Source organism: Neoarius graeffei, chromosome 13, assembly GCF_027579695.1.
Source record: "Neoarius graeffei isolate fNeoGra1 chromosome 13, fNeoGra1.pri, whole genome shotgun sequence".
Classification (NCBI taxonomy): Eukaryota; Metazoa; Chordata; class Actinopteri; order Siluriformes; family Ariidae; genus Neoarius; species Neoarius graeffei.
In genome coordinates this window covers 48,936,700-48,953,607 of record NC_083581.1, presented here as the reverse complement: position 1 = coordinate 48,953,607, position 16,908 = coordinate 48,936,700, and the positions used below count along the sequence as shown (strand labels likewise).

Sequence of the window (16,908 nt, the reverse complement as noted above, 5' to 3'; positions counted from 1 at the left end):
CTATTTTTGGGCAAAAAATCCAATCTTTCCTCAAATTTGGTCAAACTTCACGGCCACCCTCTTACTACCTCCCATGTCATGTATACCACATTTTGGGTATTTTCGTCCATGGGGGGTGCTGTTTTTGGCCGACGCAATTGCTCCAAAACGGGTTTTTGGTAAATTACTCCATAATGCTTTCCCTTCACACCACTACCTTGTGATAGTACGTTGCTGTTGTAGACACTTATTTTTCCAACTCATAATCGCTCATGTACAGCATAGCGCCACCTACTGACATGGGAAAAACCAAAAAATTTATTCTTCAAAAATCTATATCTCATCTTCTATTTACTCAATTGTCATCAAACTTCATACGCAAACTCTTCATAGCTCACCTGACATATATGCCAAATATTGTGCACTTTCGCCCCTGGGGGTGCTGGTTATGGCAAAAATGATATTGCAGCTTCTGATTTGTCAAACTTGGCAAGCAAACTCTTTACAAGGCCCTTTTTGGGGCGCTTGCCATGGTCGACAACGCACGAAATTTGGCTCCTTTTTCTTAGACTGCCACCGCTACTGAGAACCAGACGCCCAGATCCAGGCGGGCCTCAGGGCCTCTTTAGCGCCCCCTAAGTCGTTGTGATTTTGGCCTCCCGCATAAAGGTGCCTGGTTGCCATGTAGTTTGTAGTAATGGCATGCCATTTGGTACGCATATGTATCTCACTAAGCCGGACAAAAATGTAATGCCAATGCATTAGCCACGCCCAACAGGAAGTGAGGTAATTTCACTTTTGTGCGAAATGCATGGCCACGAAGACGGCGCAACTCCTCCTAGGCCGTTCATAGCAATGTCACCAAAATTGATAGACATCATCTACAGACATGGCTGACAAAAGTTCCTAAATACGTTTCACGTAGGATAAGCCATTCAGAAGTTATACGTCAATCAATTTTCAATGCAAAATTTTACATGCTTAAAAATTCATAACAAATCTTCTAATTGCTCAAAACTGCTCATACTTCACACGCAAATCACTCATTGGGCTTCTGACATGCTACCCAAATTCTGTGATATTTCCCCACTGGGGGCACTATTTTTGGGCAAAAAATCCAATCTTTCCTCAAATTTGGTCAAACTTCACGGCCACCCTCTTACTACCTCCCATGTCATGTATACCCCATTTTGGGAATTTTTGTCCATGGGGGGCGCTGTGTTTGGCCGACGCAATTGCTCCAAAACGGGTTTTTGGTAAATAATTCCATAATGCTTTTCCTTCACACCACTACCTTGTGATCGTACGTTGCTGTTGTAGACACTTATTTTTCCAACTCATAATCGCTCATGTACAGCATAGCGCCACCTACTGACATGGGAAAAACCAAAACATTTTTTCTTCAAAAATCAATATCTCATCTTCTATTTACTCAATCTTGATCAAACTTGATACGCACACTCTTAACAGGTCACCTGACATACCTCCCAAATTTTGTAAACTTTTGCCACTGGGGGCGCTGTTTTCAGGCAACATTTTATATCTCGGCTTCTGATTGGTCAAACTTGATCAAACTTGACACCACAACTCTTCATAGGTCCCTTGACATGTATACCAAATTTGGTGAACTTTCACCACTGGGGGCGCTCATTGCGCTGTATCAGTTGCATGAGAGGTGGTTACAATCATGAGGCACCAGGAGTATGTTGTTTTGGTTGCCTTAAACACACATGACTTGTGGGGAATGGGTAGGCAGTCGGGAGCAAGTGTTGTAGCGTTACATACAGACTAATAGATGTCTAACAGAAGACAATCCTATGTAGCTATAGCTTGGTGACTGATGAGGTAAATACATTAATTTGGTTGGGAAGCCATGGCATAAAATTTTCTGTCCATGACAACATCTCAGCGCACCGTGTACTCTGTGTCCGATTCTGTGCTTTGTCGCCATTGTGGGAGTAATGTCTCTTGCCGAAGAAGCTGTGGAAGGTTTTTCGCGGGGACGCATGCCCCCGCCCCCCTTGGCCGCTGGCGCGAGGGCCCGTCGAGGCCGCTTGCGGCTTTAATTATTCTTCCGTCTTCTTCTTCTTCTTTATTTTTCTCCGCTGTTGGGCCATTTTCGGGGCGCTTGCCATGGGCGAAAACGCACGAAATTTGGCACCAGTTCCAAGAATTGCCACCGCTACTCAGAACCAAAAGCCCAAACTTGGCCGGGGCTCAGGGCCTCTATAGCGCCCCCTAAGTCGTTGTGATTTTGGTCTCCTGCATTAAGGTGCCTGGTTGCCATGTAGTTTGTAGTAGTGGCATGCCATTTGGTACGCATATGTATCTCACTAAGCCGGACAAAAATGTATTGCCAATGCATTAGCCACGCCCAACAGGAAGTGAGGTAATTTCACTTTTGTGCGAAATGCATGGCCACGAAGACAGCGCAACTCCTCCTAGACCGTTCATAGGAATGTCTCCAAAATTGATACACATCATCTACAGACATGGCTGACAAAAGTTCCTAAATACGTTTCACGTAGCATTAACCGTTCAGAAGTTATACGTCAATCAATTTTCGATGCAAAATTTTACATGCTTAAAAATTCATAACAAATCTTCTAATTGCTCAAAACTGCTCATACTTCACACGCAAATCACTCATTGGGCTTCTGACATGTTACGCAATTTCTGTGATATTTCGCCACTGGGGGCGCTATTTTTGGGCAAAAAATCCAATCTTTCCTCAAATTTGGTCAAACGTCACGGCCACCCTCTTACTACCTCCCATGTCATGTATACCACATTTTGGGAATTTTCGTCCATGGGGGGCACTGTTTTTGGCCGACGCAATTGCTCCAAAACGGGTTTTTGGTAAATAATTCCATAATGCTTTTCCTTCACACCACTTCCTTGTGATAGTGCGTTGCTGTTGTAGACACTTATTTTTCCAACTCATAATCGCTCATGTACAGCATAGCGCCACCTACTGACATGGGATAAACCCTAAAATTTATTCTTCAAAAATCTATATCTCATCTTCTACTTACTCAATTGTCATCAAACTTCATATGCAAACTCTTCATAGCTCTCCTGACATGTACGCCAAATTTTGTGCACTTTCGCCCCTGGGGGTGCTGGTTATGGCAGAAATGATATTGCAGCTTCTGATTTGTCAAACTTGGCAAGCAAACTCTTTACAAGACCCTTATTGGGGCGCTTGCCATGGTCGACATCGCACGAAATTTGGCTCCTTTTTCTTAGACTGCCACCGCTTCTGAGAACCAGAAGCCCAGATCCAGGCGGGCCTCAGGGCCTCTATAGCGCCCCCTTACTCGTTGTGATTTTGGCCTCCCGCATTAAGGTGCCTGGTTGCCATATCGTTTGTAGTAGTGGCATGCCATTTGGTACGCATATGTATCTCACTAAGCCGGACAAAAATGTAATGCCAATGCATTAGCCACGCCCAACAGGAAGTGAGGTAATTTCACTTTTGTGCGAAATGCATGGCCACGAAGACGGCGCAACTCCTCCTAGACCGTTCATAGGAATGTCACCAATATTGATACACATCATCTTCAGACATGGCTGACAAAAGTTCCTAAATACGTTTAACGTAGCATAAACCGTTCAGAAGTTATACGTCAATCAATTTTCAATGCAAAATTTTACATGCTTAAAAATTCATAACAAATCTTCAAATTGCTCAAAACTGCTCATACTTCACACGCAAATCACTCATTGGGCTTCTGACATGTTACCCAATTTCTGTGATATTTCGCCACTGGGGGCGCTATTTTTGGGCAAAAAATCCAATCTTTCCTCAAATTTGGTCAAACTTCACGGCCACCCTCTTACTACCTCCCATGTCATGTTCACCACATTTTGGGAATTTTCGTCCATGGGGGGGCGCTGTTTTTGGCCAACGCAATTGCTCCAAAACAGGTTTTTGGTAAATAATTCCATAATGCTTCTCCTTCACACCACTACCTTGTGATAGTACGTTGCTGTTGTAGACACTTATTTTTCCAACTCATAATCGCTCATGTGCAGCATAGCGCCACCTACTGACATGGGAAAAACCAAAAAATGTATTCTTCAAAAATCAATATCTCATCACCTGACATATGTGCCAAATTTTGTGAACTTTTGCCACTGGGGGCGCTGTTTTCAGGCAACAATTTATATCTCGGCTTCTGATTGGTCAAACTTGATCAAACTTGACAAAACAACTCTTCATTGGTCCCTTGACATGTATACCAAATTTGGTGAACTTTCACCACTGGGGGCGCTCATTGCGCTGTAGCAGTTGCAGGAGAGGTGTTTACAACCATGAGGCACCAGGAGTATGTTGTTTTGGTTGCCTTAAACACACATGACTTGTGGGGAATGGGTGGGCAGTCGGGAGCAAGTGTTGTAGCGTTACATACAGACTAATAGATGTCTAACAGAAGACAATCCTATGTAGCTATAGCTTGGTGACTGATGAGGTAAATACATTAATTTGGTTGGGAAGCCATGGCATAAAATGTTCTGTCCATGACAACATCTCAGCGCATCGTGTACTCTGTGTCCAATTCCGTGCTTTGTCGCCATTGTGGGAGTAATGTCTCTTGCCGAAGAAGCTGTGGAAGGTATTTCGCGGGGACGCATGCCCCCGCCCCCCTTGGCCGCTGGCGCGAGGGCCCGTCGAGGCCGCTTGCGGCTTTAATTTTTTTTAAAATTGTATTAAAAAATTTTTTTTTCAAACTTCAAAAGTGGCATGCAAATGTAATACGCATGCAGACTTGTGTCACGTATCTACACCAACTCACATAAGATTCTTTGTTTTGAAATAGATAAAATAAATCACAATCCCACGTTACCTTTGAATAGTTTTAGATTAAACTTTGTAGCATCTTTATTGCTTTTAGGAACAGCATTTTCTTTCATAAATTGTATATCCTCGTATTAGTCTTTTTTTGGATTGGTGGCACATGGATTGGTGACACCCCGGAGGGGCCCGAGACAACATTTTCCATTTTCCAAAACATGGGATTAGTGCTAATCCAACACACTATTCATTTCCCGTAGGCTACATGCTCGCGCTAACACACTGCACGCAGCCTTGGTGGGGAATCCCTTCCCCCACTTACCTGGGAGTTTCGATTGTACGGGACCTAGTGGTTAGCACTGTTGCCTCACAGCAAGAAGGTCCTGGGTTCGAGCCCAGCGGCTGATGAGGGCCTTTCTGCGTGAAGTTTGCATGTTCTCCCCGTGTTCGCGTGGGTTTCCTCCGGGTGCTCCGGTTTCCCCCACAGTCCAAAGACATGCAGGTTAGGCTAATTGGTGGCTCTCAATTGACCGTAGGTGTGAATGTGAGTGTGAATAGTTGTTTGTCTCTGTTGCCCCTTTTCCGCCAAAGCAGTTCCAGGGCTGGTTCGGGGCCAGTGCTTAGTTTGGAACCGGGTTTTCTGTTTCCACTGACAAAGAACTGGCTCTGGGGCCAGAAAAACTGGTTCCAGGCTAGCACCAGCTCTCTGCTGGGCCAGAGGAAAGAACCGCTTACGTCAGCGGGGGGGCAGAGTTGTTAAGACCAACAACAATAACAAGACCGCGAAAGATCGCCATTTTTAAGCGACGAGAAGCAGCAGCTGTACAAACGCGAAGTCATCCATTATTATTGTTGTTATTACTGCTGCTGCTGCTTCTTCTGTGTTGTTTTTGCTCCGATATTCGCGCCAAGGTTTATGCAAACGTAGCGACGTAACTGACATATACAGCGACGTAACTGACATATACAGCGACGTACAGTTAGGTCCATATATATTTGGACACTGACACAAATTTTCTTTTTTTACCTGTTTACCGAAACATATTCAAGTTATAGTTATATCATGGACATAAAGTCCAGACTTTCAGCTTTCATTTGAGGGTATCCACATTAAAATTGGATGAAGGGTTTAGGAGTTTCAGCTCCTTAACATGTGCCACCCTGTTTTTAAAGGGACCAAAAGTAATTGGACAATTGACTCCAAGGCTATTTCATGGGCAGGTGTGGGCAATTCCTTCGTTATGTCATTCTCAATTAAGCAGATAAAAGGCCAGGAGTTGATTTGAGGTGTGGTGCTTGCATTTGGAAGATTTTGCTGTGAAGAAAACATGCAGTCAAAGGAGCTCTCCATGCAGGTGAAACAAGCCATCCTTAAACTGCAAAAACAGAAAAACCCCATCCGAGAAATTGCTACAATATTAGGAGTGGCAAAATCTACAGTTTGGTACATCCTGAGAAAGAAAGAAAGCACTGGTGGACTCATAAATGCAAAAGGACCTGGATGCCCACAGAAGACAACAGTGGTGGATGATCGCAGAATAATTTCCATGGTGAAGAGAAACCCCTTCACAACAGCCAACCAAGTGAACAACACTCTCCAGGAGGTAGGCGTATCAATATCCAAATCTACCATAAAGAGAAGACTGCATGAAAGTAAATACAGAGGGTTCACTGCACAGTGCAAGCCAATCATAAGCCTCAAAAATAAAAAGGCTAGATTGGACTTTGCTAAAAAACATCTAAAAAAGCCAGCACAGTTCTGGAAGAACATTCTTTGGACAGATGAAACCAAGATCAACCTCTACCAGAATGATGGAAAGAAAAAAGTATGGTGAAGGTGTGGTACAGCTCATGATCCAAAGCATACCACATCATCTGTAAAACACGGCGGAGGCAGTGTGATGGCTTGGGCATGCATGGCTGCCAGTGGCACTGGGTCACTAGTGTTTATTGATGATGTGACACAGGACAGAAGCAGCCGGATGAATTCTGAGGTATTCAGAGACGTACTGTGTGCTCAAATCCAGCCAAATGCAGCCAAACTGATTGGTCGGCGTTTCATAATACAGATGGACAATGACCCAAAACATAAAGCCAAAGCAACCCAGGAGTTTATTAAAGCAAAGAAGTGGAATATTCTTGAATGGCCAAGTCAGTCACCTGATCTCAACCCAATTGAGCATGCATTTCACTTGTTAAAGACTAAACTTCAGACAGAAAGGCCCACAAACAAACAGCAACTGAAAACCGCTGCAGTAAAGGCCTGGCAGAGCATTAAAAAGGAGGAAACACAGGGTCTGGTGATGTCCATGAGTTCAAGACTTCAGGCAGTCATTGCCAACAAAGGGTTTTCAACCAAGTATTAGAAATGAACATTTTATTTACAATTATTTAATTTGTCCATTTACTTTTGAGCCCCTGAGATGAAGGGATTGTGTTTAAAAAATGCTTTAGTTCCTCACATTTTTATGCAATCATTTTGTTCAACCCACTGAATTAAAGCTGAAAGTCTGAACTTCAACTGCATCTGAATTGTTTTGTTCAATATTCATTGTGGTAATGTACAGAACCAAAATTAGAAAAATGTTGTCTCTGTCCAAATATTTATGGACCTAACTGTAACTGACGTATACAGCGACGTAACTGACGTATACAGTGACGTAATGGCGTGGATCCCCTTAGCACCGCGAGCTATGGAAAAGCAAACTGGTTCTCAGCTGGCTCGCAAGTTGAACGAGTTGTGAACCAGCACCAGCACTGGCCCCGAACCAGCCCTGGAACTGATTTGGTGGAAAAGGGGTATGTGTGTCAGCCCTGCGATGACCTGGTGACTTGTCCAGGGTGTACCCCGCCCCTCGCCCATAGTCAGCTGGGATAGGCTCCAGCTTGCCCACGACCCTGCACAGGATAAGCGGCTACGGATAATGGATGGATGTATTGTATTGTATTGTAGTCTCTCAGTAGGTCAATGAGAGACTTTTATTTTCTTGAACAGAGGCACTTGAACTTTTTTCCCTGCTCATATGATGCCTATTGACAAGCCCAATCTCACTATCTCTGTTTTCTCTTCATGACACTGAGAGTGATGAAAACAACAGCCTGCTTTTCTTGATGGTTTTACTTGTGTGCATTGCTTATGTATGTGTATGTGTGTTTTCTGTCCATTTTCCTTTCCAGGCTTCAGTGCGACTGCCAGCACAACACTTGTGGCCCATCATGTGACCACTGCTGTCCCGGATTCAACCAGTTACCATGGAAACCAGCCACTACTTACAGTGCAAATGAGTGTGAACGTGAGTGTCTCAACTCTTTCTTTCCAGGCTAATCTTCCCTGATTGTCTCAACATTGTCTTAACAGACCTGTGTGTGTGTGTGTGTGTGTGTGTGTGTGTGGAGGGGGGGTGTAGACAACAATTTATAATTAGCAGTGAGTCATGTTATTGGTTGCATTGGAAGTAGGAAATTTTACATCCAATCACTGTAATGATCTTAACAAATAAATTAGACAATGCAGAGGCAATTTAGTGAAATCCCCACAGGTGTGGTCTTGACCGGGTTTAAATAGAATCCAGAGTCCTCCATGTCTGAGACCGAGACAAGTAGAAATGCGGTTAATTCTGAGACGAGACCGAGACCTTCAAAAAGTGGTCTCAAGACCAAGATCAATCTCACTACTACAACACTAATACCTACTTATTGATAATGTGAAGAGCAATAGATAAATATGATGCAATTTAAAAAATACATTGTTTTTATTCAGTAAAATCATGTACAAAAACAAAATATCTCATCTCATTATCTCTAGCCGCTTTATCCTGTTCTACAGGGTCGCAGGCAAGCTGGAGCCTATCCCAGCTGACTAAGGGCAAAAGGCGGGGTACACCCTGGACAAGTTGCCAGGTCATCACAGGGCCGACACATAGGCTACGTTTACATTACGTCGAATCAGCGGATCATCAGATTAACGTTCTTAAAACGATTCGCGTTGACACTAAAACCGTTAGCCGTGCACACAGCAACACCAATACGCGGATACGCTCGGCTCCGCAGGCATCCTGCGCTCCAAATCACTCTGCCCTGAACAGCGAGTGCCCTCTGGAGGGTGCGCACTCCGGCCCTGCGCAGCTCACACAGCGCGCGAGTGAAGTGAACAAGCCACGATTCGGGACTGAGCCGCTGTGTGTGAGATCCCAGCGCACATCACTTAGTACTTGCAAGTGGAAGGATGGCAAGCCTAAAGACAATCATAACTACACAATGGGCAGTATTTGCATCAGTATTTGCAGTATTTTCATACTTTTATACTCTTTAATGAAAGGTGATACAAGGCGGAAGTCTGCGCCGTTTTTCAGCAGTCGCGTCACATGACCAACGCCAGCGAATCAGGAAGGTGGATGTCACAGTGACGTTGTCCAATGAGACGCCAGCTAGAGCTCAGCACAGCGTATTCGCGTATTCTGAATGTTTACACAGCACCGGAGCTGATACGATCTGGATTGAATACGTGGACGCTGGCGGATTCCCGTTTCCCCGCTTTTTCAGGGGGGTTAATGTAAACGGACAGTGCGTCCGCGAAGAAAACGAGACAGATACGGTCTAGTGTAAACGTAGCCATAGACACAGACAACCATTCACACTCACATTCACACCTACGGTCAATTTAGAGTCACCAGTTAACCTAACCTGCATGTCTTTGGACTGTGGGGGAAACCGGAGCACTCGGAGGAAACCCACGCGGACACGGGGAGAACATGCAAACTCCGCACAGAAAGGCCCTCATCAGCCACGGGGCTCGAACCCGGACCTTCTTGCTGTGAGGCGACAGCGCTAACCACTACACCACCGTGCCGCCCAAAAACAAAATATGTTACATGGCCAAATGATTGTAGACATGTGACTATCACACCCATGTGTGGTAGGAGTATCTCAGTGGTTAAGACGTTGGACAACTGATCGGAAGGTCTTGAGTTCAATTCCCAGCATCGCCAAGCTGTCACTGTTGAGCAATACCCTTACCCCTCAACTGTTCATATTTTATAAACCAGATAAATGTAAGTCTCTCTGGATAAGGGTATCTACCAAAAGCAAACAATTGTATACAGTGTCCTTGTATGTGATAATGTGACAATTTCTCTTCACTGGAAATCTGGAATGGAATGTTTAAAAAGCACATATGAGTGTTATGGTCAGGTGTCCACAAAGCATCATGAACCTGTGTTTTCAGTGTTTCATTCAATGTTGCCAGATGGACAAGCAGCTTCAGCAGACGGTTGATAATGGCTAATAGTCACCACATTTTTCTTTACTGCAGAAAACAAAACTCTACTCCAGATTGACTTTTGTTTGAATGTAACATGCCCTGTTTGGTTTATATATCTTAGTGATGCAAAATATCTTGTGGCCAGTGCTTCTCTTTTCCCGATCCCCACACCAGCTGTTCTGTGAACAAGCACTGAGAATGTTGTCTGGTTGTTGATAGGAACAACTTTTCTAGAAGATTAATGAGCTTAAAGAGATGCTAGACAATCTTTCCAGAATCAGGTATATGAAGGGGAATAGTGACTAAACTGAACAAAATACACTACAGGGAATGACAAAAATGGCCTCATTGAGGCTGTAGCTCATACCGGTCAAGACCCCCATCCATCCATTATCTGTAACCGCTTATCCTGTACAGGGTCGCAGGCAAGCTGGAGCCTATCCCAGCTGACTATGGGCGAGAGGCGGGGTACACCCTGGACAAGTCGCCAGATCATTGCAGGGCTGACACATAGAGACAAACACCCATTCACGGTCAATTTAGAGCCACCAGTTAACCTAACCTGCATGTCTTTGGACTGTGGGGGAAACCAGAGCACCCAGAGGAAACCCACACAGACATGGGGAGAACATGCAAACTCATCGGCCGCTGGGCTCAAACCCAGAACCTTCTTGCTGTGAGGCGACAGTGCTAACCACTACACCACCGTGCCGCCCACCACGACCCCCATAAAATCGTAAATATGACAGGTGGTGCCACCATCTAGACAACTTTTATGCACACCCACCTGGGGAACATTGTATGTGAGTGTGATTGAAATCCGATCAATCCTTTAGGAGGAGTAGCGATTTTTGTAAATTGTGGATGGATGATGATAGACGTGTGATCGCATAAACTCATCTGGCCTGCCTGGCCTGCGGCCGGATGAGCTAAAAAGTACAATTCTAATGTTGTCACCTGTCATGTGAAGATGAAGATGCTGGTCAAGCAAATAACATCTCTATATGTGACTAGAGAAGCTTTTAGCTGAAACAGTAGCCAAAGATAAAGACGACAGCTATATACAGTCTGTATGCTACATAAATTAACTTGTCCTATATTTCATGCAAATGACGCAGTTGCAGGTTTTTAGCCTAGTTCATTTGACTTCCAGGTAAGTATGACATAAGACTGGGCAGCACATTGGAGTTTGTCTGATTAGTCCACCTCTGCATGTATTTCACAGTATCACCCCTCCTATCCAATACCACTGGTAAAAACCCTGACAGAATGGAAGCAGACTGTAGTGTCAGTAAACCCAGTTTACTACACTGTTCATTTAAGTCTGAGAAGAAGTGAGGTGTTATTTTATCTCGGCTGTGAGTGAGGAGGAAGAGATCATATGTTGTATAAAAATGGCTCACATGTCGCCACTGGTCCACAATTTCTTCTCCGGTGCTGCAAAAATAGCACCACACTACATTAACAAGACCATCAATGACGATGTAGCTCACTCCGGCCCCGCCTAGTCCAGAAGGAACAATATAAGGTGGGCCACCTTGTGCAACAAATGTTGCAAGCTATATACGCTATATACAAGCTATATATAGAAGCGATATACAGCCTAGGAATACCGACCTATTTGCCGGAAATAATCCAAAACGGTGAGGAATTGACCGAGAAGAATCAATTTTTGTTGAACTGCTTATTAAGGCTTAATTAGTCCATAACTTCATTAATAATTGTAATGAAACAAATCTGGGTAGAAGTTATATGCACCCTAGGTACCCCTACCTTCATGCCAGAAAGAATCAAAACCGGTGAAGAAGAGATGTGTGTGGAAACTGCTTAATTACTCCATATCTTCATTATTAATTGCAATTATGCAAATTTGGCTAGAAGCCATATGCACCCCAGGCAGACCCACCTTCCTGCCAAAAAGAATAAAAATCGGTGAAGAATTCAGAGAGAAGAAGCGATTTTTGTGAAATGTGGACGACAAACAACGGACGACGGACAGCACATGATGGCATAAGCTACTTCTGTTATTGTGGGGACACTCACTGATATAATGCATTCCTTTGCCCCTTACCCTAAGGCGCTTAAATAAGGCGCTGGCAGCAGGGCGTGTTTCGGTGCAATGTGGCAGATGAACCCAACAGGCTCAATAGCACACCACCATGTGGAAGAGCCACTCAAATGGCCAACAGGTGGCAACACTCGGCAAGTCAGTTGTCACTGCAGGGCAGCTTCCATACCCGTCAGGTCTGTGGCACTTTTGTTCACCACTTGGCATCAGGTCTGGAGGTCCAGAGAGAAAACACGATGGGGGCAGGACATCGTTTGTCTTACATTACCTACTGAAGCAAGGCGCTTCATTAGGAGAGGAGAATAGTATGTGAGAGCTCATGAAGCCAGATATTCCGTGGCAGCTCAGCCGGGCCGTTTATGCCGCCGCTATGGGTGACTCTATTGCTCTGGTGCGGGCCTCACGGCCCATCTGCATTTCTGCGCATCCTAATGAAGCAGTCATCATCGCTAGCGATGGACAGCCAACGAGGACGACCCTGATCTTAGCCATCACAACTAAATGCCTAACCCCAACCCTAATCCTAATTCTAATCTGAACCCTAAATCTACGTCTCAACCCTCAAACACTCCTTTGAAGTAGTGAGGACCAGCCAGAAATGAGGACACACACACACACACACACACACACACACACACACACACACACACACACACACACAGGGACACTGAAGTTTTAGTACATCTGTTAGCAGATCCATGTTGAAAAAAGCCAGAGAAAGCAGCTTATCATCTCACAGGTTATCATCAGCCCGGGGTCTGTATGCTGCAGTCTGTCTAAAAGTACATCTCTCCAACGCTTCACCTTGTACAGAACTGAAACCCATATGAACTGAGTTTATTTTTTAACATAGTCGTGTTGTATTTTGTAATGTTTTATTCTTCATACTTGTGTAATTATTGTCACTAAATGATTTTGACTGAACTATAATGACAGTAGGGTGAGAAAAGGAAGTCTTTTATTTTGTTTCACGTGTATAGATTAGTACTTGCGAGTACTTTTCTCCCTTCAACCAACTGTCATTATCTCGAGTAAAAATCTTTTAATGACATTAATTATAAAATATATGATGTTAAAAGAGGCTTTGAAATACTCTCCAGCAGTTCACGCTTTGGAGGGATTTCAAGTCAAGCGTCTGGTGGATATTAACTGTTTTTTTTTTTCTTTTATGTGAACTGAAACCTGCAATTAACAAATCCAAGTAAAGCATAAAACACAGATGGAGATGTTTCCCTCAGACATATCAACAGCGTCATGGTTCTTATTTATTTATCCATCCATCCGTCCATTATCTGTAGCCGCTTATCCTGTTTTATCTCATCTCATTATCTCTAGCCGCTTTATCCTGTTGTACAGGGTCGCAGGCAAGCTGGAGCCTATCCCAGCTGACTACAGGCGAAAGGCGGGGTACACCCTGGACAAGTCGCCAGGTCATCACAGGGCTGACACATAGACACAGACAACCATTCACACTCACATTCACACCTACGGTCAATTTAGAGTCACCAGTTAACCTAACCTGCATGTCTTTGGACTGTGGGGGAAACCGGAGCACCCGGAGGAAACCCACGCGGACATGGGGAGAACATGCAAACTCCACACAGAAAGGCCCTCGCCGGCCACGGGGCTCGAACCCGGACCTTCTTGCTGTGAGGCGACAGTGCTAACCACTACACCACCGTGCCGCCCCTGTTTTATTTATTTATTTATTTAAAAATTTTTTAAAGATGAATCTGAAACGGGTTTTGATGTTTATGCTTTCATGATTTATTTTAACAGCTTTGTGTTTTCCCTTTAGCTATGCGCTCATGTGACTCCTGAGTAAAAATGCAAATCATTCTGAGACGAAACAAAAATTGAATTTCAAAACCTGTTTTGAGTAAGGGCTCATGAATAAGAGATCATTTGCTATCTCGTTGGCGTGGTACAGAAAATAACATTTTGAAGAAGAACTTCTTTTAAGTTGTGATCCTACTGAAAGTTTTTAAGTGTCGTGTTGCACTGGATGTTTATGTGCACTCCAGCTCAATAATCTTCTCTTTATTTTTAAAGCTAGACGGCGTTTCGATTTCATAAAATCTGTGAAATTTAGTTCCCTCTGAAATCTGGTCATTGTGATGTATGTTTATTTCTGTAATATCTAAAATATGTCAAGCCATTCTGTGGCTGGGAAGTTATTTAATCTGAGGAGATTCCTGAGCAAATAATGTGCATGAAATCGCTCGCTTCGCGCAGTCAAGCAGACAGAGGAAGTCCGTGTGTGTGCGCATGCGCAGGTTTACCTTGACCGTGCACTGACAGTTCCATCATTCTGTCGCTAAACAAACAGCTGGCTGACCGCCGATATGTATTAGTTTGGTCCTGCGTTTCCTTTCCTTCGCAACATAACGTCTTTTCTTCTCACTTTCCGTTATTGTAGTCTGTCTTTCACGTTTCATTCGCACACTTGCGTCCTCTATTTTTCTCTCCTGTTTCAAATTTGTATCCCACAATGCCTTGCATGAACGGGGAAAGCCCACCACGTGATGCATCACGTAGCATCTTGTATTGCGTCATGGTGAAGCAGGAAAAAATAGCGGAGAATTTAGGGCCACATGGCTCTAAATTCATTAATTGCTCTTTTTTAAAAAAACTAATAAAATTGGAAGTCTGTGATTCAAATTCAGTAGCTTTCAGTCCACTAAACAAAAATAATTGGGTGTCAGGGAAAATTCTTTTTACAACCTACACTTGAAAAATCTGAAAGGCAGTATAGCTTTATTTGTGTGACTAAAACTCACAGATACAGTGGTGCTTGAAAGTTTGTGAACCCTTTAGAATGTTCTATATTTCTGCATAAATATGACCTAAAACATCATCAGATTTTCACACAAGTCCTAAAAGTAGATAAAGAGAACCCAGTTAAACAAATGAGACAAAAATATTGTACTTGGTCATTTATTTATTGAGGAAAATGATCCAATATTACATATCTGTGAGTGGCAAAAGTATGTGAACCTTTGCGTTCAGTATCTGGTGTGACCCCCTTGTGCAGCAATAACTGCAACTAAACGTTTGCGGTAACTGTTGATCAGTCCTGCACACCGGCTTGGAGGAATTTTAGCCCATTCCTCCGTACAGAACAGCTTCAACTCTGGGATGTTGGTGGGTTTCCTCACATGAACTGCTCGCTTCAGGTCCTTCCACAACATTTCGATTGGATTAAGGTCAGGACTTTGACTTGGCCATTCCAAAACATTAACTTTATTCTTCTTTAACCGTTCTTTGGTAGAACGACGTGTGCGCTTAGGGTCGTTGTCTTGCTGCATGACCCACCTTCTCTTGAGATTCAGTTCATGGACAGATGTCCTGACATTTTCCTTTAGAATCTGCTGATATAATTCAGAATTCATTATTCCATCAATGATGGCAAGCCGTCCAGGCCCGGATGCAGCAAAACAGGCCCAAACTACCACCACCATGTTTCACAGATGGGATAAGGTTCTTATGCTGGAATGCAGTGTTTTCCTTTCTCCAAACATAACGCTTCCCATTTAAACCAAAAACTTCTATTTTGGTCTCATCCATCCACAAAACATTTTTCCAATAGCCTTCTGGCTTGTCCACGTGATCTTTAGCAAACTGCAGAGGAGCGGCAATGTTCTTTTTGGAAAGCAGTGGCTTTCTCCTTGCAACCCTGCCATGCACACCACTGTTGTTCAGTGTTCTCCTGATGGTGGACTCATAAACATTAACATTAGCCAATGTGAGAGAGGCCTTCAGTTGCTTAGAAGTTACCCTGGGGTCCTTTGTGACCTCACCAACTATTACACGCCTTGCTCTTGGAGTGATCTTTGTTGGTCAACCACTCCTGGGGAGGGTAACAATGGTCTTGAATTTCTTCCATTTGTACACAATCTGTCTGACTGTGGATTGGTGGAGTCCAAACTCTTTAGAGATGGTTTCGTAACCTTTTCCAGCCTGATGAGCATCAACAACGCTTTTTCTGGGGTCCTCAGAAATCTCCTTTGTTTGTGCCATGATACACTTCCACAAACATGTGCTGTGAAGATCAGACTTTGATAGATCTCTGTTCTTTAAATAAAACAGGGTGCCCACTCACACCTGATTGTCATCCCATTGATTGAAAACACCTGACTCTAATTTCACCTTCAAATTAACTGCTAATCCTAGAGGTTCACATACTTTTGCCACTCACAGATATATAATATTGGATTATTTTCCTCAATAAATAAATGACCAAGTCTAATATTTTTGTCTCATTTGTTTAACTGGGTTCTCTTTATCTACTTTTAGGACTTGTGTGAAAATCTGATGATGTTTTAGGTCGTACTTATGCAGAAATATAGCAAATTCTAAAGGGTTCACAAAATTTCAAGCACCACTGTAGCTCTGTTGTTCCTGTGTGTGTGAATGTGTCTACGTGTGTTTCTCACGTTTGTGCTCTTTCTGTTTTCTTTGCTTGCAGTTTCCTTTTAATCTGTAACCTATTAGTCTTACCCAGGTCTATACCAGACTTATGGTCAGACTTTTCATCAGTATCACTAGTTAAAGTGACACTGATCAAAAATACAATCCTGTTTGTTTCTGCATACAGAGTGTAACTGCCACAGACACTCGTCTGAGTGTTACTATGACCCCGAGGTAGACCGGAGAGGAGCCAGTCTGAATATACAGGGCGAGTACCAGGGAGGAGGAGTGTGTATGGAGTGTCAGGTAGGCAAACACACTGATATACTAGCGAGTTAATATTGACTGATGTGCTGTTACAGTAGTTGTATCCAGTATGTTTCATGATCTTGG

The 16,908-nt window shown here is 43.6% G+C and overlaps 1 protein-coding gene across 1 annotated transcript in view; it reads left to right on the top strand.

Annotated features, from left to right (window-relative positions):
• The window catches only part of lama5 (laminin, alpha 5), a 244,931-nt gene that overhangs the window by 112,777 nt on the left and 115,246 nt on the right, over positions 1 to 16,908 (top strand). Inside the window, 2 exon segments of the mRNA XM_060937932.1 lie at positions 7,955 to 8,070; positions 16,703 to 16,821. Coding sequence (XP_060793915.1) covers positions 7,955 to 8,070; positions 16,703 to 16,821 — 235 coding nt within the window.